Source organism: Felis catus, chromosome A1, assembly GCF_018350175.1.
Source record: "Felis catus isolate Fca126 chromosome A1, F.catus_Fca126_mat1.0, whole genome shotgun sequence".
NCBI lineage: Eukaryota > Metazoa > Chordata > Mammalia > Carnivora > Felidae > Felis > Felis catus.
Genome location: NC_058368.1, coordinates 158231703 through 158259389, shown reverse-complemented (window position 1 = coordinate 158259389; position 27687 = coordinate 158231703). Strand labels below are relative to the sequence as shown.

At 39.0% G+C, this 27687-nt stretch overlaps 1 protein-coding gene across 16 annotated transcripts in view; it reads right to left on the bottom strand.

Annotated features, from left to right (window-relative positions):
• CAST (calpastatin) overlaps window positions 1-27687 on the bottom strand; it is a 109625-nt gene that overhangs the window by 63309 nt on the left and 18629 nt on the right. For 13 of the 16 annotated variants that reach the window (XM_023258676.2, XM_023258688.2, XM_045033922.1 and 10 more), the window contains exon 3: window positions 12988-13059. In XM_023258676.2, the coding sequence (XP_023114444.2) occupies window positions 12988-13059 (72 nt within the window). Of the gene's footprint in view, window positions 1-6015; window positions 6168-12987; window positions 13060-27687 lie in introns of those variants that run through there. The other 3 variants (XM_011284751.3, XM_045033927.1, XM_011284750.3) reach the window with 2 other exon arrangements.

Below are 27687 nucleotides of genomic sequence, written 5' to 3'. Positions count from 1 at the left end.
GATGTGCTTTACCACCAGTTCAACTGGAAATCACCTGGGGTATTTTGCAAATATTTTAGTTGCAAATAAGTACATCACTGTTCATCACATTCAACGTTTGGAAATATTTGAAGGGGTGTAAGAATATGATTGTCAGAAGGACTAGAGAAGGAAACAATTTTAATTTCTAAGACTTGGAATCCTGTCTCACCACAAGAACATTATTTGAGAATAATTCAGCACCAATCACTGCAATCATCAATAGATTCTTGAGAGAAAGGGAAGGCTCAAACTGAATGGCCAAAAGAAGGTAATCTTTCCTTTTTGATCTATGAATATTGAGCACGAGGGTACATTGTTTCTTAGTGATGTAGACACTTTTTGGCTAAAATCCCAAACAATGATTAATTACTCGATTGTTTAAAACTCAAGGTTAGAGTAAACTAGACTATGGAAAATAATTTAGTTTTATAATACTGTCAGGGAAAAAAGGATCAGTAATTCAAACCACTGAAACTTTATGCAAAATATACCAGAAGTCATAATTATTTAAACATTTTGTACCAGAAATGTGCATGTTTGTTGACAATCAATGTTATGTAAAACCACTGGGCAATATAACTGGCCAAGCTTTAACACCTTAGGTCACTGGTTCTTGGCCCAGGAAAGGTCGCTCAAAGACAGTATGGACAGAGGGAGTCAATGAACACCCAGAAACTTATGAAAGGGAAAGGGCAGGAAGAAGAGGGAGTAGAGATTGTACACTGAAAAGCTGTGATTCAGGTGATTCTGAACCTCCTTGACATTGAAAATCACTGCTTTTTAGATAGCTTAAAACAAGATGGCTTGATAGTGAGTTAATGAAATAACCACTGGTTTCTACCATCTATTATCTATTGGCACTTTCTTCCTGGTGACAAACTTAGTCTCTTCACACTTTCATTAGGTTAAAAGGAAGGAATCAGACTACATAAGATACTAGGATAGTTTTACAGAATTGTTTTGCAAAAGTACTTTCCAGCCAGTTTTTAAAGGAAGATTTTTGGTGCTGATATTGCCAGCTCAGGTTAATGAAGAGCCTAGATGTTCCCTAAAAAGACAGCCTTGCCATACCTCAAGAATATTTGTCCTCTCCAATCTATGGTTTTAAAACCCAGGGACACTCAATACTTGTGATTATACCTCTAACACCTTTCTTATGCTCTAAGTCAAGAGTATGCGATAGACATCACTAATCCCAATACTGCTGTCATTTTAAAGGCAAATATTTTTGGGGCGCCTGGGTGGCGCAGTTGGTTAAGCATCCGACTTCAGCCAGGTCACAATCTCGCGGTCTTGTGAGTTCGAGCCCCGCGTCAGGCTCTGGGCTGATGGCTCAGAGCCTGGAGCCTGTTTCTGATTCTGTGTCTCCCTCTCTCTCTGCCCTTCCCCCATTCATGCTCTGTCTCCCTCTGTCCCAAAAATAAAAAAACGTTGAAAAAAAATTAAAAAAATAAATAAATAAAGGCAAATATTTTTGACCTATAGAGAAACTCCTAATGAAATACACATTCAGTATACAGCTCAGCTGTTAAGTATGTGCGTGTGTGCACACACACACATATATGTATACATGTAGATAATACAAGGATGCAATTTTCAAATAACTAATTGAATTTTCAGAAAATAATATTTGTCTTACTTTGTAGACTGGGGTCTAAAATTCAAAGGAATATATGTGCCAGGTGTTGTGAATAAGTCTATCAGGTCAGCAGGAAGAGAGGGTAATGGGCTTTGTGACAAAGTCGAGCATGCATTCCCATCTTTCAAACATTTGAAGGCTTTCAAATATTTAAAATACATTGTGCATGCCTAAAAAAATTAGTCTGAATATTAAAGGAAGAATCCCTTTCTATTCCAAATTGATAGACATAATGGATACATTTTAACATAAATAAAGACAGGGATAAATAGACGGTGAATATAAAAAGAGAAGAATCCTGGAAGATTAAAATTCTGGCTTCTCATTTCAATTTGCTGCTGTAGACCAAGCTCTCTGATACATCTCTGTAAATACAATATTATGAAAAGATGGATGTGTCAAAGCATTCAAGGTATATATTTTAGCAGGAAAATATTTATATTCCAGGATTCTAATGATGACTAGCCATACTAATGGCGTTATATAAAAAGATTTACCATGTTGATATAAAGACAATTTTCTATTTTCATAAGGAGGACATATAAAAAGCACATAACTGAAACGTGTACAAATTGTCTTTCTACTTTCTCTGCCCACCCTGTTAGTATAGATGATAAAGGAACACTACACAGTAGACTGAGCCCCTGGTTTCTCTGTGGGAACAGTTCTCTGCCCCTCTACTAACAACTCTGTTCAGAGCAACTCCAGAGGCTCCAAGGTCTAACCTAGGTCTTTATACTTATGTCACTTGTGCAGAGGACCTCAACCCATTACAGAATCCAGAGTTTATGGAGTCCAAAGGGTACACTCGCATACTAAGCTGGCCTCCATCTCTTGGTGCAATTTTGAGTGAAATGGAATTAGTCTAGGCCCTTGCTTGTGCATCACAAATGTTAACCAGTTCAGTTCAGAGCCTCAGTATGATTCAGAAGTTGGAGTTCCTATGGATAGCTAGAATTTTTAGTAAATTCACTGAGATTTTACTGTACTGCTAAGGCCAGAAGAAGACAACTTCTATAAAGGCTCTGGATAGTCCAACTTACTTCCTAGAATAGTGGTTATCAAACTTTACAGGTGTACAAATTTATCTAGAGAGCTCATTAAGCCATAGATTTCTCATTGATTCTGACTACGTACATCTGAGAGAGAGCCTGGTAAATTTCCATTTTTAACTAAGCATCCCAGGTGACTTTGATGCAAATGCTCTCCAGACTACACAGCATGGAACACTGTCTTAGAGAATTCAAAGGGGGTGCAGCACATCCCAGACAAGGATTGGGAGACCCCTACTGCTATGGATTAGTCTGGAATTACCCTATTGCCCTGCATTCTCTGTCTGAAGACCAATAACCTTTTCATTAAAGTGCTTTAACAAATATCTGCAATTAGATTTCATCTAATTACTTAGATGGCAGTTACATTCTTCATTCCTTAGGAATCCATCGGCAATAAATGTTTAAGGTATCATTACTACTTAGTGGAACTACTTACTTTTTCCCAAATGTGAACTAATTGGTTGGTCTGGTTTAAATAAAAAACCCACAATCTATGCTCTTCTGTATACATATATATCTTTGTATCTTCTTTTACATTATAACTTGCAATACTCTCATTTGGAAGACTATATAAACATGGAATATGTGTTTTTGCACCAATGTGTCTGACCTTGTAAGAGAAATCCTATAGTTTTTCTGATATACTGAATTAATAATCTGCATACTGGGAAAGTACAATGGTTGTCACCAACAACTGCATTGCATGTTTTCTATTTGAATAACTTTAAAATTTTTTTTAACTTTTTATTTCTGAGAGATAGTGTGTGAGTGGGGGAGGGGCACGGAGAGAGGGAGACACAGAATCTGAAGCAGAACCCAGGCTCTGAGCCATCAGCACTGAGCCCGACACAGGGCTCAAACCCACGGAACCGTGAGATCATAACCTGAGTCGAAGTGGGATGCTTAACTGACTGAGCCACCCAGGTGCCCCTATGTGAATAGCTTTTAACTTAAAAATGTCAGCTACCCAATGTTTCTCAACAGGGTACTATTGGCATTTGGGCTGACGATTCTATTTTGGGGGGCTGACAATTCTTAAGTGAGCAGGACTGTCTTGCTCCCAGTGAATGCTAAAGCATCACCAAAAGTACTTTCACGCATTTTAAAATACCCTTTCATTGGTTGCTAACTCCCTTGGTTAAGAACAAATGAGACACCCTATTTTTACGGAAAGCTGTAATTGCTCAGTCCCATTATTTCCAATTTCTAACGGTACTTTGCAATATCTCGTAGGACATACGGACTTCTGAGCTAGTCCATATACATGGACATTGGAGATCTGGACAGAGGCCATGCACAACCCTACTGTTCACAAGGTGATGTTGTTGGACTAGTGCTCTCCTGCCTATACTAGACAATAATAAATTATTAGAAAGCGGCCATAATAGGTTTCAGAACAAGAACAGATCAGTAAATCTGTATAGGAACAGAATAGTAATAGTTACTGCTACATTTAGTGAAAATTACTATGTTCTAGACATGAGCTGAGCACCACATAATGTGATGATAATGTAGCAATGAGGTCGATCCTCATTTATTATGCCCATTTTACAGATTAAAAAAGTAAGAGCCTGACCTCTTAACTACCATGCTTTATAGTTTCTCAGGACATATTTAACAGGTCTCTGTAAAATATTTTCCAAAAAATGAGTTTCAGGCATAAAAAGTTATCACACAGTAAAGTCTCAATTGGTTACACTGTCTCATTTAGGTATATATTTTTTTGTTCTTAGAATGCTAGCTCGTTCCTATATTGTGAGCCACTTAGAGACAGGATCCACCTATCTGGACCCCCATAGCATCTACCATGGTTACTTCTACATAGTAAGTGCTCAATAAATATTTATTGAATTGAAAAATAAGATTGATTTTATCAAATAGAAAAGATCAACAGGAACCCTTCTTTGGCCAATTCAGAGAACAATCAAGGAACTAAATTAACCACTCATACTATAATCAACTCTTCTTATGCACTAGGAATCTTTTTTTAAAGCATGTGAACTGAACCACACCTAACATTTATACTTAGATGTGCTGCTTCATAAACACTGCCAGTGTCGTTTGCAAAACTCACTTGTTTATAATAGACATCAAGGGTCCTTGCTACACACGGATTCCCACTCCACCCTCATTGCTATTGGCCGCTTACCCTTTGCTCCATCAGTCAGCAGATGCAGCCTTTCCGACTTCAGCATGATTTTGCTAAATGTCACTACTTCATTTTAATTCTATACTGTCTCCCGGAACCCCAATTATCACTCCCTCCCCACCACATTCCCAGTAACAATCATCCTTTTAAATACTAAAAACTCAGTGTGCAAAAGTTGAAGTCAGTGCCCACAAACATCAGGAAGAGGCACTTGATATTTATTTACTAGAAAATAGTTTCCCCCTTTGGACAGCCGATGCCACTCCTTATTGACCTTCCCTGCAATGCAGAGGCTTTTGCTCCACAAAACATCTCAGCAGAAACTTTCCAGAGCTGCTGATGGAGCATTCTGGTTCTTCTGCTGTATAGGTGGGCTCCTAGAAGACTAGTCAGAGAACCCAAGGTCTTGCCCCTTAAACAAGTTTCCTAAACCCTCTGCCTCGTTTTCTCAAGCTGTAAAATAGGAATAAAGAATTAGCCTCTCCCCATTTCTAACTGAGGAACACTAGGACCCTAACAGTACATAAGAGATTGTGAAATCTCTGTGAAAACACCTTGCATTCTTGAAAGACAGACACAAAGTACCCCTCAGTGATGTTATCTGACCACAGTCTCAGGTTGTGTTCAAGGAAATAGAGAACTAACACATGTTACAACACATGCCACACCACACCCAGAATGTATCAGGTACATGGAAAGGTTATACAGAGTGAGCTCATTCTCTAAAACGGAGGTCAGCACAGTGAGGGCAGGGCTGAGGGGGGAGGGGGAGGGGGGGACCTAACCATAGAAATAAAAATGCCAAACTAAATTAACATAGCTGCTGCTTTTCTTCTTTGCATTTTTTCCCCCCGGGTCACACAAATCCCTGGTTTTGTAACCCAACCGCGCGTCCGGTCACCAGACACATTCCCGGCTGAAGAGACAGCAACGGTGTTACCTACAGGGAGGGAGGGGTGCCCAAATAACACAATTTAACTTAGAGCCCATGTGGAAAGAAACGCATCTTTAGGGTCAAAAGACGGTAGGAGCGCGGGTCCAAACCACGGGAGCCAGCGGCAGGGTGCGAGTGTGGGGTCGCGCAGGGCCGGGCGCTCGCCCGGGAAGCAGACGCGCGGCCTTGGAGGCCAGCGGCCGAAATCAGTACTCACTCTGCGTCCGACCCCCCCGGGCCCAGAGACTTCAGCTGGGTTTTCAGGACGTTTGCATTCCAGGCTGGGCTCGGCCCCCGCGGTTTCTGCTGTGAGCCTCGGCCCACAGGCAGGCACGGGGTGGGGCGGGGCGAGGCGGGGCGAGGCGGGGCGGGCCCGGGACGCGACGCACGCTGCTCCCCGCCCTCCTCCCCCGGTGGCACCGCCCCGGAGCTCCGGGCAGCTCAGCGGAGGAACGCGCCCGCCCCGCCCACCTGTCTTGAGTAGGCATCCGGGAAGCCGGCTGCGTTAATAACGCCGAGGGTGATGCAGGCCACGCGCGGGGTGCACAGTCCCTGCTGATGGTAGAGATCTACCGCTCCCAGGCGTCACCCTGTGACTCCACCAAAATAAGAGAGCGAGCGAAGTGGGGTGCTCTCGCAAATACACGCTCCAAATATCTCTTTTTAAACTAGAAAGCAAATTACTGATGACCATCACCAGGGATTCGTAATACATTTCAAATAGTATAATGGATATTTTAAAAAGCAGTGTAACAGAATCAGAATTCTACTAAATTATCGTCCATTATTATACTTAAAAATATCAAAATAAGTAATAAGAAAAATGGATTTTAAGCCAATGAATAAAATAAGTCATGGGTCCGTATTACTATGGATGGAATGAATGAATGAATGGAAAGGAAATGCTCTTTATTATAAAAGAATGGCAAGTCATAAATACAGAACGAATGATGGTGTTAATAGAAGAGTTATGAAATTTTAAAAGAAATATGGAAAGCCAACTTTTCTCAAAGTCACAAATCAGTCACAATAAAGACTCTGGACACTGAACTTGGGGTGTGACTGGAGGAGGAGAGGGTGGTCAGTGGTTGGAGAACAGAAACCTCAGGCCTAGATACTGACAGCTGAGCAGTGACTCAACGGTGCATCCAGCCAAGGCAGAGGTGACTGCCAGCTGGCATGAAAAAGGCAGAGAGGTCATCTGCACAGCTTTATACCCACACCAAGAAGCCAGAGCAGGTGAGGTTCCTGACTTCCTCTGCAAGGTGTCCCTCACAGCCACCTTATTGATTTTCATTTTTCACTTACTTCTGTTAACTAAAGCTGGTGAAGTAAGCACCCTTCCAACTCTATTTTTTTTTTTATTTTATTTATTTATTTTGAGAGAAAGAGAGAGAACAAGGGGGGGAGGAGCAGAGAGGGAGGGAGAGAGAGAATCCTGAGCAGGCAGGCTCTGCAGTGTCATCACTAAAATTGACATGGGGCTAAGACTCACAAACCGTGAGATCATGACCTGAGCCAAAATCAGGAGTCAGTCACTTAACCGACTGAGCCACCCAAGGTGCCCCCAACTCTAATATTTTATAATTCCCTCAACAGAAGACCCTGTCCTTAAAATTATTCCCAATGAAAATACAGCTTAAAAATTCCTTTTTTTATTATTAGTAATTTCTTTCCTTTAAAAAATTTTTAAACGAAACCTCAGCTCATCTAGGTTTCACTAACATTCATTTCCTCCTATGACAAAAACAGCACAGGATGACTTATTTGGGCCACACCCCAAAAGGGATGCATCCTGGGTAACATAGCCCCAGGGTTAGCACATCTCCCTCAACGGAGGTGAGGGATCCTGTACGACTGAAGAATGCAGATAAGTAATTACATGTTATGAGATAAATTTTTCAGAGAGTCTTATACTACAATACGTACAGAAAGTGGTTCCTTTTCTTAGAAATGAAAAGGGACATTATTTCCTGATGTGCTTTGGCTGCCCCAATCCCTGAGATTCATCCTTTCTCCCAGTGTGGTCCTCAGATCCTTTGCATCTGAAACATCTGGGGGTAAGTATTAACTAAATAAAATCCTGGGCCTCACCCTACCCCTTTGAATCAGAATTCTTGACTGGGAACCTAAGAATCTGTATTTAAACCAGATTCTCCAAGCAATGTTTATGTAATCTAAGGTACAGGCAGTCTAAACTGCCCACAATCAGAACAATTCAGCGTCCTCGCTACTCAAAGTGTGGTTGCCAGACCAGCAGCAGCAGCAACTAGGAGCTTGTTAGAAAAACAGAATTTCAGCCTCACTGCAGACTTCTTGAATCAGAATCTCATTTCAATAAAAAACCCACTGATTCAATATGAATATTACAATATGACAATCACTCCTCTGAATCTTGTTTTCCAAATGGTTACTTGTGCATTGCCTATAATATTTGTAATTGGCTATATTATATTTACTTAATATTTAAAAAAATAGATTTACTTTTTTAACCTTTAGCCTGTCTTAATCAAAACTATCCTTGGGATCATGAGTTTGAAATGCTAGTTTATCTTGAAGCACATTAAAATACATGCATAACTATTAAAATAAACATGTTTGCCTACTTATTAACACACAGAGTCATCTCCCAAACTACATATGGTCCAAGGGTACTGTGGGGTGAGGCTGACACTGAATGCCAGAATACACATAGTTTTTCCAGCCTCTCACTAATCTTATGGATGAGAAAATTAGCAGCTGAGAAGAGGACTATTTAATGCCAACACAGCTATTTATGGCAAAACCAGAAGGAAAATCACAAGAGAATGCTTTGTGGGTGCTTATTCCTTCACAAATCTCTCCTGTAGCTGGAGGAAATGTTGTTTGTATCGTCATTTGACTGTTTGTTTTAGAGAGAGAGAGACAGAGAGCAGGGGAGAGGGGCAGAGAGAGAGAATATCCCAAGCAGGCTCCATGCACAGTTGTAGAGCTGGATGCAGGGCTCGATCCCACAACCTTGGGATTGTGATGTGAGCCAAAAACAAGAGTCGGGTGCTGAACTGACTGAGCCACCCAGGAGCCCCTTTTATGTTTTTTTTTTTCTCCCTCTAATATAGCTGAGCAACATATCATGGTTCAGTTACTTCTCCTGTTTTCCTTTCTGTACTAGATGTTTGTCAGTTGGCAGCTGGCCACACCTTTGAAAACCCTCACTACGTATTTATAAATTTCCCACCTACCTACCCAATATGCACCTTCCCAAAGCAGAATCCAGAGCACTCACATCCCCAGGGTCCCTTGTAGCAGAGTTGAGGCACATGACTTACGCTGGTCAATTACATATGCCATAAAAGAATGAGGCTAGAAGTGAACAATGTGAAGAGACCACTGCCTACCAAGAAATCTGTCTATGACAAGGCCTATTAGTCTTCAAGATTGGCAGTGGCAGAGTTTCTGGCATCTGGTCCTAAATGCAATAGGTGCTGAGCTGTGGTGGTGGCACAGGAAGCACCCAAGATGAGCCTGGGCATGGTTCTTGGCTGTGAAGATTTAGATTCCTTCTGCTGGAGTCCTTGGGATCTCTACGAGCTACCCGCCAATCCTTAAGAAATCCCTTTTTTGGTTTGAAATAGAGTGGAGTCCAGTTGGAACTAATAACCTCAGCCAATATATCTTCTTAATAGCTGTAGTCTATTACAGACACATTCCTTTTTTTTTTTTTTAATTTTTAATGTTTATTTATTTTTGAGAGAGAGACAGAGTGTGAGCAGGGGAGGGGCAGAGAGAGAAGGAGAGAGACACACACAGAATCCAAAGCAGGCTCCAGGCTCTGAGCTGTCAGCACAGAGCTGGATCGGGACTCATACTCATGAACCACGAGATCATGACCTGAGTGGAAGTCAGACACTGAACCGACTGAGCCACCCAGGTGATCCTACTGCAGACACATTCCTAAAGCAAGTTTCTTCACCTGAACAAGGACATGGTTACTATCCATGCTGCCTGAGAACTCGTCCAGCAATAGTTGCATGACTGATTACAAATCACAACTATTTTCATACTGGCGTTACTAAGAGCATAAATAATTTCTGCAACTTCATTAGTCCTCATTATTAATTTACCAAAAATCGAATTTTAAGTGCTAAACTTCTTACAATAATTATTTGGAGTTAGAAAGGTCTATGTCAGTTAAGTGCTTTGGATCTTCCAAGCCCAGAACTGCATGGCAGTGATATTATTTGTGTACATAATTACTCATTTTGTAAGAACCCTCGTAAAATAATTCTGCAATACATGGTATCCATTCTAGATCACACAGCTTATGATTAGTTTCAGATTAAATATTTAACTTTCAAGATGGGCTATAAAGTTTTCTTTATAATGGTGAAATTATCACTTATTTTAACTTTCAAGTTCAGTATATCAAGAATCAAGAAAACCAAAACTAATTCTCCCTGCCAATTATATCTACTATTTTGTCATCTTATCTGTCAGGGTAATACTATGTTGCCTGTGTGTGTTATTATAATTAATTTATAATAAAAGGCTTCAAGTGATCACAAATGCTATTATGCCAGCTTTTCTAAATGATACATGGGAATGACCTTTTTTTTAAAAAAGTGATGATGCGGCTGAGTTAAAGCCCTTTCAATTGGGCATCAAAGCAGAAGTGATTTATATATATATATATATATAATCTTCCAATAATCTATAAATGTTAAAGATATGAGAAAGAAAGGAGTGAAGAATAAAACTCTGGGGAAAACTAATATTCAGGAAACTGCTGAAGCAAAGCAAGTCAGGAAAGTGCAACAGGAGAGAGGACAAAGAGAACAATGTCTTAGAAGCTAAGGAAAGAATGTCAAGTTTGACATTAAATAAACACTAAATATGTGGCTAAAATGCCTCCACCTCCCAGCTACACTCCCTCCCTCAACTTTCTGAGACACAGCAGGGTTTGGGGCAGATGCCAAAATTTTTTACAGAATTCTGAATGAGTGACTAGGTGTGCATTTCCACAATCTACTAAACACCTCCCCACCAAGAGTTTAGATAATCCCAAATTTTAGAAACCATCTCCATTTGATCCACCAAATCTCATAGGGGTGGGGTTTTCTACCGAGGCTTCTCATGTGTGGAGGCATAATTTAAGCAGAAGTTAAATAAAGGTTGCAATTCTATAAAAGACAGGACATATATGGCAAATCTTATATATATATATATATATATATATATATCTTTATATATATATAAATATCTTTATATATATATAAATATCTTTATATTTTTTAAATATATATATATATATATATTTAAGTGTTTGTTTATTTTGAGAGAGTGAGAGCAAGCAGGGGAGGGGCAGAGACCGAGGGAGAGAGAATCCCAAACAGAGAGAGAGGGACAATCTGCACACTCACAACTCGCAGCCAAACAAAGTGGTTGATCTCACCGAGGGTGAGATCATGACTTGAGCCAAAATCGAGAGTCAGGCGCTTAACGTACCAAGCTTCTTAGGTGCCAGTGGCACATCTTTTTTAGTTTTAGACATTCAAACAAGAGTGTGAGGCTAACAGGAGTAGTCACAGCTGACATACATTTTCCCCAGTACCTACAAAATGCCAGGCTGAGGGCTATGTATTTTAAATATTTTATTACATTGAAGCCTCTTGGCAGATCTGTCCAAAGAAGTCCTATCCCCATTTTTACATGAAGAAACTGAAGCTCACTGGAGATAGGTAAACTTGCTAAGAGTAAGTGGTAAAGAGGCAACTTGGGTTTGTTTTGCTGTGCAGAAGTCCTCTTACCCATAGTTAGCACTGAGGCTGTACTCCTGAATCTGTTCAACTCTGTGGCCAGCTTCTTCTCATTTCTCAGCTGGATTTTGTTTTGGATACCTTTTAAGGGCCTGGAGAGCAGCTGGGGCTCCAAAAAGCATTTAAAACATTAACTCTTAACCAAGCCAAGTAACCTATATGAGAAAGTATGCAGACCTCCATAGAAAAGAGACTAGTTTTAAAGGAAAAATGCTTATTTAAAATAGTTGTGTAGGGGCACCTGGGTGGCTCAGGAGGTTGAGTGCCTGACTCTTGATTTAGGCTTTAGGTCATGATCCCATGGTCATGGGATTGAGCCCTGTGTCAGGCTCCATCCTGAGCATGGAGCCTGCTTGGGTTTCTCCCTCTCCCTCTCCCACTGCCTCTCCCTCTCAAAATAAATATATAAACATTTAAAAATAAATGAATAGTGGCGGCTGGGTGGCTCAGTTGGTTACGCGTCCTACTTCGGCCTAGGTCATGATCTCGCAGTTTGTGGGTTCAAGCCCTGCCATCGGGCTCTGTGCTGACAGTTCAGAGCCTGGAGCCTGCTTCTGATTCTGTGTCCCCTCTCTGTCTCTCAAAAATAAACATTCAAAATAATTTTTTAAAAAAATAAGTAGTTGTATAGATAGCCCTGAAATAGTGTTTTTAATGACCTCAGACATACTGGAAGATCACAAGTTGAAATGGGCTGAACAAAACTATTTAAATGTTGAAAACTACTAACTAAAATTGTAGTTTTTTGTCTTGAAATGTGTTGTTTCAGTGATTTTTATAAGTTGCAAAGCTCTCAAGTGCTATATTACCAAAGAATGCTCCATTAGAGCTTCTGACGTCCAGCAGTGTCGAGGACCTTGTCTGAACAGGAAACCTGGGTTTGAACCCTTGTTCTATCCTACTGGCTTTGCAATCTTATCAAGGATGCTTAACCTCTCTGGGCCCTGACTCCCTCAGGTATAAAGGAATAATAATTACAACATTAATAAAAGAATACATGAGGTATTTACACAGAGCATTTAGCAGAGAGCCTAGCGTGGCTAATGCTCATCAAGAGAATCTGAATTATTTTCTGAAGAAGTGAAAGTGCTATATTTATACTTACATTATGTGTAAAAGTCCAATATTATCTATAGATATTATGATAAGAATATTTACTGAACACTTATTATATGCCAAGAAAAATTGTAGAATCAATGATTTTACTAGGTTTTAAATTGTTCAAACCATTATTAAGAAATTACATTCTCCTCCCCACCCCCAGCATAGAAACGATACTTTGTTCAAAACTTACCATGATATACAAGTACTATTTGCCTTCTCTACAGACTCCACCCACTAATGATAGACCTGTTGTAGAGCAGGAGTCTTTTCATGCTCAGGAAATGACTGACCTTGGTGGCCGGGGCTGTTCCACCAGCATGGGTTCTGGAAGGCTGACTGCTCCCAAGGCTTGTTGCTTTTTTCTTAAAAATAAGAAAGTATATATTTTAGTTTCACTGGGGTAAACCATCCTAACAATGTAGACAAGTTAAATTTTCATATCAATACAAATATTTTCTTAAGCAAACTTCAGACTAATATACTAAGCACACAAAAATTAAACATGTTTAATGTTTTTAAATTGTTCATCTTTGAAGACTATATAAACACTGAAAAGGAAAAGGAAGCTGAATAAATCCCAATTATTCAATAGTCAATGATTCTGGAGAACTACAAAGATCCTCATGGGAAGTTGCCATTTCCACCATGAAGCACTTCTGGAAACAACTTCACTCGCTGTGGAGTGGGTGGCTTTCTCTCTTACAGCACTATAGACAGTGCATGCTAGCACAACCTCTACAGAGGGTGATTTAGCAATAAGTCGCAAAGACAGAATTCTACTTCTAAAAGTTTATCTTAGGGAAGTAAGAAGAGAAAGCAAAAGCCTTTTTTTCTTCAAAGATATTCACAGTATTATTAGATCAAAAAGCTGAAAGCAATATAGGTAATAATAATGAATATTTATTGAGTACTTACCATGTGCCAGGCAATTATTCCATTAGAATAATAGAATTATAGATAAAAATAGAGTAATAATACTTCAGTAAGAGTATCTATTTAGAGCATTACTGTAAGTGCTCTAAGTGTTTTAAGTACCATGTGTCATAACCTACTTAATTTTCACAGGAAACGGTATAATGCTGGTCCTATTTTTATCCTCATTTTGTGGGTAAGGAGACTGAGGAATGGGATGAACACATAACTCAGCGATGGTCACAGCTAGTCAGAAATAGGACGTCTGCTTCAGACCCTGTTCTCTTACCTATCTGTACTGCCTCCCACAATAGAAGTCTGTTATAGACAGCTACAGGATGAAATATCATGCAGTTATTAAAAATCATGTTTAGAAGAACATTTCATTAAATGAAAACGTTATTCATATTTTATATAAAGAAAAGTCAGCTTATAAAATAGTATGTACAGTATGATCACTGAAGTTCATATGAGGTTATTTTCTGATGGTGCAGTTAAGAGCAATTTTTTAAAATATTCTTCTTTGTGCTTTTTTGCATTTTCTTACAAAACTATACTATTTTAACTGAAAAAGAACATTAAATGGAGGGGAGAAAAAAGGAAAGGTAAAATACACAGCTTCTTTCTCAACAAGACCTTGATATATCTCTTACGAATATCCATATTTCAAAGAGGCAAGCTTATAAATTATCCAGTTTTATAATGTCAAATCGATTATCCTCCAACATCTATAAAATGTGAATAATGTACTATAAGCATTGAATATAGGAAGGGCAATAATGCTGATACATAATATATTAAAAAGTTGTATGTCTATATGGTAAAAATTTTAAAAACATACAATTGAGGGGAGCTTGGGTGGCTCAGTTGGTTAAACATCCAACTCTTGATTTTGCTTCAGGTCATGGTCTCATGGTTGGTGAGTTCAAGCCCCACATCAGGCTCTGTGCTGGCAGCATGAAGCCTGCTTGGGATTCTCTCTCCCTCTCTTTGCCCTTCCCCTGCTCTCTCTCCCTCTCTCTCAAAATAAATAAGTAAATACATACATACATAATTGAAAGCAATGTGGTTTAACTTGTTAACATTTAGCAAGAGTCATACTGCTTACTTTTTTTTTTTTAAATGCCTGTCACGGACTCTTGAGCTGAAGCCGCTTCTTCCTGCAGGTTAAATATTACCTTAGGAAGCAGAAAAGTCAAAACCTAGCTTGTTGTCCTCAAAGTATCATGTTTCTGAATCCACTGGCTGACCACACTCAAGCACTTCAGGAAAGTCACTGAGGCAACAGGGTGGACTTGTGTTCATGAAATGGTATCTGAGGGGCCTCACAGGCATTTGCAGGAGTCCCAGGCTCCCAGGCATGGCCTGCGGACTAAATAGTCTCTCCCAAGCACACATGCAGTACCATCGGCCAAGGGAAGAAAAGAATCTTAGACAAACATGACAGAAATAAAAGAGGCTGCTAAAGAGCTAGTGTTGTGAGTGTGGTATGGGAGATGGTGAAAAGAGGGGATGGCCTCAATTTTATCCAGGTTGCAAGTCTCTTCAAAATATAAAGTGTATTAACAAATAGCTTCTGATGGCCATAGTGTATTCATGGATTCAGTGTAAGGTACCAGACCTAAGAAATAAAGACAAGAATACAGCAATGGGGTATTGGTTTTAATCCCATTACTCATTTCAACCTCCTCACTTCCCAGTGAGGAGACTGAAGCCCAGAAAGATCAGGCCACTGTCCTGTGGGCCATAGCTGCCCCGCACTCCAGCTATTAGCCTTTGGTTTCAACTATAATCAAGGAAGGTCATGTTCTAATCCTGCCCTAGCAACAGCTCCTATCCACTAAGTCAAAGCCCCCATCCATGCATGCCAGACCCTGCCTCATCTGTAAATGAATTCCACTTTAATGCGTCAGCGAGAATTTGCCCAAGCGAATTAAAAAAAACTTGGTTTTTGGCTGAGTTATAAAACTATTAAGTTAAAAAAAATAACTATTTAAACTTGATATATTTGCTGATTTTTGTTTTCCCTTCATATGAACTCAAGATTACTTTTTATTTTCATTTCTTAAATTCAATAACTTTTAACTCAAATGAGGATCTCTTGGCTTTCCTGTGGGTAGGACCTGTCACTCCAAAGCTTGCCTTACCTTCTGACCCTATATAACCTAATCTACAAAGGACTAAATCTAATATTTATTAAGCCCTTATATTAGTTTCTTAAAACACAATACAAAAGCTTAGAAATGTACACATAAACCAGATCAGACTCCTCATTCTCAGGTTAGTAACCAACATTTAATTACAGATGTTTTGGGCTGTATATAAGTCTTGGCAGTCTTTGTTCAATTGTGTCTGACTTCACGCATCCCTTCATTCATTCACTCATTGGACAGGCATTTACTGAACCCTGGCTATGAGCCTGGTCCTATTCTAAGCAGTGGAGATGTAATGACCAATTAAGCAGAAAAAAAAACTCCTGCTCTCATAGTGCTTACATTCCAGTAGGAGCAATCAGACTCTAAATAAGTCAACAAAAAACAAAATGATTTCAGTGAGTGATGCCTGCTGTAAACACAGTAAAATAGGGTAATGTAACAGCAAATGACTGGCTGAGAATTGTTCCAGATGGGATACACAAAGAAATGACATTTGATTGAGGTGTGACTACAAATAACCCAATCATGGAAATAAGGGATGTGGGAGAGGAGGCATTCTAGGTAGACAGAGTAGCATGTGCAAAGACCCTAAGATAGGAATGGGCTTGGCAAGTTGGAGAAACTGAAAAAAGTTAGAGCAAATGAAGAATGGCAGGCACAGGCATATTTGGTATGAGATGAAATAGGATGTTGGATGAAGATACTTAAACTGAAGTGATAGAGATTTAGGATGACCCTAGAGTCAGGTATGTTTGAAATCATCGGTTTCTTCCAGCTTCAGCCTGCTTCCTGATCTTCTCTGGTAACCATCTAGCCCTCCTGAGTCCTCTCTTATCTCCAGCTGAAAAGTTCTCAAAGTCCTCTGGCTTCACCTCACCTTGTGCTTAGTTTTGCAGGTATCTTCTTTACCCTCACTTTCTCATTACCTTACCGTCAGCACTGGTCCTTAGAAATCACACTCTGGCCTGAACACCTCTCCCACCTGGTTAGGTCTGCATATTCACTAACTGGTGACAGGGCAGGATCTACCCTCAGACAGAACAGAATCCATCCACTCACGCAAAGCAGAAACTCTCTAAACAAGCCCACTTGGCTATGACTCTGCATTTGTCCTAACATACAGAAATGCTCTAGTCTTTAAAAGATTAAGACATTAAATGAGGATGCCAATACTATAGGAATTCAGATTTTGAGTTAATTTTTTTTTTCATTTCTATAAACCCATAGACTAAAAGCCATCAGGCAGATTTCTCCTTGCCAACCAATCACACCCTTTGTAATAATTATGAGCACTTCTTTGTTTAACTTAAGTTTTATAGAAAGGAAACTGGCAGGAAGAGACTGCCCCTCATCCCTAACGTCAGGTCACAGGCCTGGCTGAGTCACTGGCCCCTTGCAGTCGAGCATGCCAGGCCCTCAGTCCTAATGATCAACAGGGACAGAAGTACGATACTCCGTGCCTTATTTTCCTCCACTAGACTCAAACTCCAGGACACCAAGTCTGGGGAATTTACAGAGAAAAGTGTGTGATCTCTCCTGCAGTCACGAACGCAGTCATGAGGCCCTGTTTCCATGGACTATGAATCCACACCGACTTTAAGCAGCCTCTCCTGCCTCCAAAAGTCTGCCAGCCAGCCATGAGACCCATAAAAGAGGCATCCCATGCTTGAGCAGAGAAGTTCAGTGAAGAATACACAGATGAGAGCAATTCTATCTGCAGCTGCAGAAAGGTATGAAAAGAATGAATTACATACCTTTTTTTTTTGTACGTCTGTGGTAATTCCCAATAAAAAAATTTATTGAATGAATCAGAACTCAAGTCTTAAAAACTGTTTTCAAAGTAACAATGAAGTTCTAAGAGCCAAGCAAAGAGCTGTTATGTCACAATCTCCTAAAATCTCAGGAAAGGCCCTGAGTGAAGCCTCATGTTGCCCTGAGACTTTAGTGACCACAAAGAAAGGTGCCACGTTCCCTAGAATAAAGGCTCTATCTTTTGATATGTATGGCAAGAATCCTGGCTCCACCAAATGCCCGCTGAGACTGTGGACAAATTCGTGAACATTTCTAAGCACTATTTTTCTCATCTGAAAAAAAGGATAACCATACCCATATCTAAGATGGAGATTGTGAGAATCAAAGGAGATGAAGAATGGTCTGAGGAGTGGCCCACAGGTTGCAAATCCCTGCTCTAGAGAGACTCAAAGTTCTTGATCAAGTCGCAGTGGAATAGGCTGATCTCCTCAAGGCAATACCACTGGACCTGGTTTTAACTCAGTGGCTGCTGCAAATTTTCTGTCAGCTTTTATTACTTATACAATCAGAAAAAAAACATTTTTTTTCATTGGTTAAAAAGTGGTTTTTTCTTAGGTCTAGCCATGATTCTAATAATGGACACGATTAAGTTATTTGGAAACACTTTGATCCTTTTCAGGTTTGCTTTTAAGCTTTTTAGGTTGGACAAAAGCAGCCTTCAAAGTAGGACTAATTTTTCTTTTTTTCCAAACAGAGATGACACCCTTCTGAGAGCTCTACCCAGTGACTGACTGGTGGGAACACATTGTATTCCCAGGCCTGGGTGAGCTCTGGGGATTACATGGAAGTATAAATGTGATGCATCTAGCCCCCAGGCAGGCATACCAAGATTACTCAGTAAATGCTGGCTAAGAGGAGCCCAGGACTACTTAACGGGGCTAATGCTAAAAAGCCTCCTTCTTAAAAACAAAACAAACAAAAACAAAACAAACACACCTTTCCAGTAAATGAAGGAATTTCAGTTTGTAAGTTGGGCCACACCTCCTTTCAAGTATAAGTTTGTCTCCCTTTTATATTTATGAAGTTTGTACATAAGGAAATTTAGATTAAAAAATGTAAGGAAATTTAGATTCCAAGGTGAGGAGTGTTCCTACTTTGAACAACTAAAAAACTGCCAGAGAATTAAATGAAACAGTGGTCCTCAGACTCTGGACACCAGGCAGCATGATGTTCCCTGTATGGGAAACAAGAGAGGCGAGCCCTAGGGCTGTTCCAGCTTTCTGTCTGGAGAGTTCCCAGGCTGCCTGAACGTGGAACGTGGAATGTGGAACGTGGAAAAGGAACCTAGGCAGAAACCATCAGTCTCTATGGATTCAGGAGATAGAACTGGGAGCTCCACAGACCAAGGGGGCTCAAGAGGTTCACAGGGAGAGCACCAGAAAGAGAGCTGCAAGAGAGAGCCCCAGAGATCTGCATGCACGTGCATGCCATGTGGAAACCTGAAGTCTGGGTAAAGAACACCCAGAAGGAGCAGAGGTATAATCCCCAGGGCTCGCACAGACCAGGAATAGAGTATGTCCCCAGCAGTCAGAATCATTGGCAGAGTCTGCAGAAGGATAAATTAGTCCTCTTCTAAAGGCTGCTCTGGGCCAGCCAAACAGCTTAAAAGCAAACCTTAAGTTATTTCCAGGTAACTGAACTGTGTCCCAGAACACAGCTCAACAAACAAGCACCCAACAGGATGAAATTCACATCTATTTGGCATCTGATAAAAAATTACACGGCATGCATAGAAGCAGAAAAATACAACTTTATTTTCCATGGGTAGGAAAATATAATGTTCAAAAAGCATAGTATCTTGATTGCAGTGCTGGCTACCCAAATCCATACATGTAATAAAGTGGTATAGAACTTATATACACATGTTCCAATGTCAATTTCCTACTTTTGATATTATACTATGATTATGTAAGATGTAACCAGTGGGAAAACTGTATGAAGGGTACAGGGGACCTCTCTCTCATACTATCATCTTCACAACTTCCTGAGAATCTATTTCAAAATAAAAAGCTTTTTAAAAGTAAGTTAAGGAGAGACATGAAAAGTATTTTCTTAAAAGCCGCCCAAATCAAACTTCTAAAGATATAAAATACAATGTCTGAAATGAAAAATATACCGGGATTAAGAACTGATGAGATATCACAAAAGAAACAATTAGTGAACATGGACACATAGCAATAGAAACTACCCAAAACGAAACAGTGAGTGAAGACTAGAGGCTAGGGAAGAGAGGATCAGTGAGCTGTGGGACAACTTCAAGCAGCTAATATGTGTATAACTGCAGCCTCCAAAGAAGAGAAGAGAGATGGAGACAAACCAAAATATATGAAGAGATAATGACCAAATCATTTCCAAATGTGATGAACCCACCAATCCATGAAGCTTAACAAATCCAAGAAAGAATGATGAATAAATAGGGTATGAACAAAGGGGCAAGTTGGTTTTTAGATGCCCATCCCTCAAACACTTCCAGTGATGACAAAATCTACATGTGGGGCAAGAGTTCTGTCTCAGCTGACATGATGTCTTTCTCTTCCAGGGAGTTGGTTAGAGTTCCTGCAGCCACAAAACCAGTGATTCTCTTCTCCATCCAAAGAGCAAGAAAATGGAGATAGCCTACCTTTCTACCAAACTAATAGCAAATATTCTTTGGGGAGCCCTTAAAAGTACAGCCTTTAAGAGTCAGACATTATAGGTCACAAAATTTTTGAGCACACAGATATACAAGAACTTTTGCATTAAACGAGTATTGAAATCCTCAAAGGTTCAATGTGGCTGCTGGCACGCTCAAATAATTTCTCATGATATTTGTGAAACTCTTTGTTGAACTTTTTTCAGAAACTGCAACACATTATTTGACTATCCTTGGATGCAAAACAAATTTATGCTCTCAAAGGAGATTTAAGTTTTTGAACCTACCAAAAACTAATCAGATTCATATATGGTAAACATGAGAAAGCTACTGAACTGGATTAACAAATGATTTTAGTGAAAAAAAATATTGATGGAAAGATGAAATGCTTTTGTGTTCTGAATGTAAAAGTAGAATTAATATCAATATTATTTGAACAATGGAAAGTAGCTTAACTATATAAATTTTCAGGTTACCACTGGATTTCATTTTATTGATAGGAAGTCACCGTTTTCTTTCCTTTTCCATGCCTCTTACATACAGATGCTTCTTTTTTTTAATAATTTTTTTAATGTTCATTTATTTATTTATTTTTATTTTTATTTTTTTTAATATTTAAACATTTTTTTTCAACGTTTTTTATTTATTTTTTTTGGGACAGAGAGAGACAGAGCATGACCGGGGGAGGGGCAGAGAGAGAGGGAGACACAGAATCGGAAACAGGCTCCAGGCTCCGAGCCATCAGCCCAGAGCCTGACGCGGGGCTCGAACTCACGGACCGCGAGATCGTGACCTGGCTGAAGTCGGACGCTTAACCGACTGCACCACCCAGGTGCCCCAATGTTCATTTATTTTGAAGAGAGAGAGAGAGAGAGACAGACCATGAGCAGGGGAGGGGCAGAGAGAGAAGGAGGCATGAATCTGAAGCAGGCTTCAGGCTCCTAGCTGCCAGCACAGAGCCCAATGCGGGGCTCAAACTCATGATCCATGAGATCATGACCTGAGCTGAAGTCAGATACGTAACCAACTGGGCCACCCAGGTGCCCCCAGATGCTTCTTAAAAATAATATAAGAGGGGAGGTGGGTGGGGGCATGGGTGACATAGATAAAGGGATTAAGAGTACACTTATTGTGACGATCAATGAATAATGTATAAAATTATTGAATCATATTGTACACCTGAAACATAAGACACTGTACATTAATTATACTTTAATAAAAAAAAATAAGTACAGAAAATCTATGGTCAGAGATTAATTTCTAGTTTTTCTTTTCTTAGCATTTTTCAATCAGTGCATTTTTAGATCAATGGTTTCTTAAGACTTTATGAAATGTAGTAGTTTTCAGGATAAAAACTCTCATTAAAATATATGTTTTGACATATTTGTTAACAAATCAGTTCCATTACTTAATAGTTACCCTATAAAATGACAAGAAATATTGTGTTTCCACATGAAAACACATGCTTTTTTTTTTTAACGTTTATTTCTGAGACAGAGAGAGGCAGAGCATGAGTGGGGGAGGGGCAGAGAGAGAGGGGGGACACAGAATCCAAAGCAGGCTCCAGGCTCTGAGCTGTCAGCACAGAGCCGGACGTGGGGTTCAAACTCATAGACTGTGAGATCATGACCTGAGCCGAAGTCGGACGCTCAACCGACTGAGCCACCCAGGCGCCCCAAAAACACATGCTTTATCAGAAAATAGTATCTAGAAAATAACTGTCTTTCAAAAGGGTAGGCCTATCCCCCAACAGTACCAATTATAAAGCTTGACTCTTATCTACAAATGATCCTTTATACCATGGTTGTAAATAGTCTACAAATAAATACAAGTTGCCTTTATTACCAAAAGAAGTATAAATGTATGCTACCACAAATGCAATGTAATACATAGGATATATTAGCCCCTGGGAAACAGTGATAAATATGTCATAATGAATAAATCTTACCATTAACTCATTGCATAGAAATTCACTTACTGAGGGAAATGCCTCATGCACAAGGGTCTTAATAACACAGACTATGGTAGCTGCACTTCATTGAGTGTGTTTATTTTCTAACCACTCAGTACCTACTCATCATCACCAAGCCAACTCAAGTCTTTCTAGTCCTGGGTGGCTGTCTTGCTAAGCAGCCCCAATGCTAGCCTTTTCCTGACTCTGTCTGCTGTGACCCAGCTTTCCTCCATGTTGCATTTCTGACCCCATGGAGAGAGAATGCACTTTCTTCATTTCAGATTCAAGGAAATAGGAATGATTTAATCTTCCTTTTTTAATTTATTTTTTTAGTAAAGTATAGTTGACACACAACGTTACATTAGTTTCACGTGTGCAACATAGTGATTCAACAACTCCAAGTGTTATGTTGTGCTCATCACAAGTGCAACTACCATCTATCATACACACTATTACAATATCATTGGCTATATTCCCTATGCTGTGCCTTTTATTCCTGTGGAATGACTTAATCTTACTTTATAAACTTCTTGAATGAAAAGAGGGTACAACACAAGGAGGAAAGAAGGAAAGATTTACAAAAATTGACAACAGTAGTAAGAAAGTCTATGGTGTTAGCCTTAGATAGAATTCTTCTTCTTTTTATTTTTTTAAAACTTTTTATTAAGTTTTGAGAGACAGAGCGTGTACAGGGGAGGGACAGAGAGAAAGGGAGACACAGAATCTGAAGCAGACTCCAGGCTCCGAGCTGTGAGCTCAGAGCCCGATGTGGGGCTCCAGGTCACAAACGGTGAGATCATGACCTGAGCCAAAGTTGGGTGCTTAAATGACTGAGCCATCCAGGTGCCCCAAATAGACAGAATTCTTAAAATAGGTAATTTTATGAATATTATCAAGATAGTAGTTAAAAGCCCTGACTCTGTAAACTGAGTCAATTCTGGACTTCACTACCAAATACCTGTATAACCTTGGACAAGTTATTTAATCAAGCTTTTCCTCAATTTCCTCACCAGGAGAATGAGATTATTATAAGACGGGTGCATGTATGTGGGTGTGTACAATGCCTATATTTGTGTTAGCTATTATTATCAAATGCTCTCTAGTTCTCAACTACCCTTACCAATCTTCTCTTGTCAAAATACTTCTCACTAAGGTGTTAATAATTGATATATTATCTCTCCTAGGAATACTCAGAATTTAAAAGAGGATCCAGGAGAAAGCAATGTTTAACTCAAAGGTTAAGTAAGTTGCTAATGGTGGAATTACAGACAACAAGCTAACTGGGAATTATTATTGGATGGTACCTCCTAAATATATCTACTCAACAAGATTGCCCCTTCAGGACTGGGGATGGCGTGTACCTCTAAATGTCCTTAAATTGTATGTCACATTTTGGGAGTATGTTTTGTACACACATATGTATGTACTTTTCAGAGGAAAAGATCAGTTTTCATCAGATTCCATAGGGACTATGAACTGAAAATAATTATGAATCCTTGCCCTCTAAGCTACCTAATTCTCTGTCCATATGTAAGAGACACACTTCTAGTCAAACATGCACATTTGCTTGTCCCTGTACATAAACACACACACACACACACACACACAGAGGAGTAGCAGCTGCTGGATCTCTAAGGGGTTCTAAAGAAAAAAGGCTCACATCTAAAATACTTCTCTCTTTAATGTGTAAGCAGACATATGCACAGATTTAGTTCCGATCACTGTTAAAAACACTTTCATTATTCTTTTATAACCTGATGATCTTTATTCTTTTCCTTCTGATTAAAAAAATACATTTAGAATAAAAAGTAGAAAAAAGAAATGTAAATTACTCAAATTCCTGTCAATCAAGACAGCTACTTTCAGTTATTTTTCTATTCTTGTGTAAATAAAAAAATATTCACAATGTTATAAATACAGTATATAAGTGAAATTGTGATTCCTTCATCTTTTTTTTTTATCCTAACATAAACACTTTTCTTCACTAAATGTTCTTTGAAGCATGGTGTTCAAGATACCTCAGTTACTACATCTGTGTGGTAACTTCACCAATTCATTACTGCTCTATGTTTGTTTCTCTCCCAGTTTGTCATTATTATAAATACAGTGATGAAGATCCTTGTGCCATCATGTACACCTCTGATTATGCACTTGAAACAAATTCTCAGACTGGGAATTTCTAGATAAAAAAGGATGAATTGTTTTTCTTATTCAAGGCTCTCAGTTATTTTCCATTTTAAAACACCATTTATGTTTTTCTTAAGAGTTTAATCATATAGATTTACAATTTCATAATTTTGAAGTTTTCAAATATTTGAAGAAAATTTATAAAAGAAGTCAAAATCAAGCCTCCTTCTTAAAATACACACACAGACACCCCTAACATATGCTAATTTAGAAAGACAAAATAGGGGCGCCTGGGTGTCGCAGTCGGTTAAGTGTCCGACTTCAGCCAGGTCACGATCTCACGGTCCGGGAGTTCGAGCCCCACGTCAGGCTCTGGGCTGATGGCTCAGAGCCTGGAGCCTGTTTCCGATTCTGTGTCTCCCTCTCTCTCTGCCCCTTCCCTGTTCATGCTCTGTCTCTCTCTGTCCCAAAAATAAATAAACGTTGAAAAAAAAAAAAAATAGAAAGACAAAATCAACAATGTATCATCATTGCTAAAGCTAGAAATATTTTATTCCATCACTTTTTGAACATTACCATAGCAAAGAATTTCCTCCTTTTAACCACTGGGTGTCCCCTGAACTATGTTTTTAGCATTCAGGCCGATATCACCACACCTAACATGTATCTCTGCAAACTCTTGTCCCTATAGCTGGTCCTAAGAACCTTCATTATCTTCTAAATGCACTATTTTAAAATCCATTAGTCATTCAGCTTCCTATTTTGCTTTCATTATTCAGTGGAATAGATGCTTGGTTTCAGATTTTCCAGAGTCTACCCATCTTTTAAGAAAGCACAAAAAAAGCCAGTCACAAAATTACATTCAATGAAGCAATGGTTAACCCAAGTACTAAGTGAAACCAAAATTGGAATGTGAATATAAAAGTACTTGATCAATTTCCTATAAAAGAAATGTTTTTCTTCAAAGTTGCATCTGCAGATTTCAGAGTGCTATATCTCTGGAATGTACTTAAGTCCAAAATTTCTGCTCTTGAGCTCCAATTAGACTATGTAGGAATGGACTGACTGACTTGATTTACAAAAGAAAAAATCCAGGGATGCTAACCTTAATGTAAATAACCAACCAAAAAGCCTGATGTCCTAATGATTAAGATAAACATATGTTTAGAATTCCCTCCTGAGTTCTTTCCAAATATTGTCTTTCTTACTTGATACTACTCAATTAACAAGTGAATCTATTTACCTATAAACAACTGGCAAACAATCCAAGAAATCTGTAACATGTGATGCATCTAGGCCACACTTAACTCTTTTTTGTATAAGTGAACACTGATTTCAACTTTTTTTGCTTTACTGATGTTCATTACATAAATCCATGTACATTGAAGGGTCATCAGTGCAGAATCTCCACTTACTCAGCACCCTCCCAAGCATAAAAGAGACAGCTCCAAAGAGCACCAACAATATCCCCATCTCCAATCCAGGGTCTTTCCACAGCCCCCATAATTCTGCAATTACCAGCATAGACCCTTTTTCCAGTCTTCCCATTAATGACACTGCAACACCCAGGTCCCCCCTACCTATTAATTGCTTTTTCTTTGACCTGTTCACTGATTTCTCCTTCCTACCCCCCCCCCCCCCCCACACACACACAGGCATTTATCAACATCTGCTTTTGGTTTCTCTCCTCTTTCTCTGGACACTCTTTTCTTCAATGATTTCAAACAAGAATTTTGGCACTGAGGGTTAGAAAGGAAGATAAAATGGGAGCTTGAGCAATTTCAAAGGATATATTTTGAAACAGTTTATGATGAAGAAGACTGAACTAATATGTAATCTAAAGGAATCATTAAACAAAGAGGAAAAGAAAGAAGGAATAGCTCCCTAGACAAGGTCCTACGAAAATTAGAGGAAAACACGGTTAGTACTTGCTCCAACCAAAGGCACCCATGTGATTCAATGACTCTTAGAAACTTCAGCACTCTTAATGTGCTTCAGTCACGCTATCGCCAGAACATGACAGAGAACAGTAGGTACAAGGGCCAGGGTGGAAAGATGATCTACAAAGAAAGAAAGAAAGAAAGAAAGAAAGAAAGAGAGGGAGGGAGGGAGGGAGGGAGGGAGGGAGGAAAGAAGGAAGGAAGGAAGGAAGGAAGGAAGGAAGGAAGGAAGGAAGGAAGGAAGGGAGAAAGAGAACAAAAAACAAGAAACAAATGCTTATGTGTGCCAAGCACTGTGCTATGCACTCTGTAAGAATTATCTTGGGGCACCTGGGTGGCTCAGTTGGTTAAGCTCCTAACTCTTGATTTTGGCTCAGATTATGATCTCACAGGAGTGAGACTGAGCCCTGTGGTGGGCTCCCCACTAGGCGTGGAGCCTGCTTGGGATTCTCTCTCTCTCTTTCTCCCTCTGCCCCTCCCCTGTTTATACTCTATCTCTCTCTCTCTTAAAATAATAATAATAATAATAATAATAATAATAATAATAATAATTTAAAAAAAAGAATTATTTCAGTGTAACTCAAAATGTACTCAGAAGACCAGTGACATAAGAGTCACCTGAAGTAATTGGTAAAAACAAAACAAAAATTAGGAATAGAGTTTTTAAAAATTTTTTATGATACTAACACACTGCTCTATACATTTACTAATCATTCTGTAATAATTCTGACTGAAACATAAAAGATTTGATGGCATCAACTTTCCTTTAGGTTTTGCTTTCACAAATGAACTGTTTTTAAAATAATAAAATAAATATAAAATAAAATATAAAATAATAATATATATAAAATGTAACATATAATATATATTATTATAGATAATATATATTATAAAATATAATATATAAAATTTAAAATAAAAATAAGCTATGATGCACATTTTTGTATGATAAAATGTTGCTGACTTTATGACAAGAATCATACATTTGCAGCCCTCAGATGAAACTGGTTATTTTGCTATGAGCATGATTTCAGGTTATTGTCCCTTTTCAATCAGTCATGCCATTATCTTTGAGAAGCTAATAAAATCTAAAGAGAAGAATGAAAACAAATATATAATTTAAAAGAGTATATTTCAGGAATAATATTTAATCAATTGTCCATCAGGTTTCCAGGACTTACGATTTACTCTGAAGCCAGTAAATTTACCTTCCATTCAATTCCTTTGATATTTTGTTAACATTTGATTGCAATTCCATATGCCATAAGGTACAACTTTTCAGAGACAATTTTGGTGAGATCTAAGGTCTTCAATAATTAGGCTCATAAATTCAAAGCACAATAATGAAAGTCATACTATCACTATATGATACAATGTTGATACATTTATGTGCTCACTTATAAAGGCAAAGTACTTACTGTTTTTTACTAGCCTTTCCCTATCCAATGACATAACAA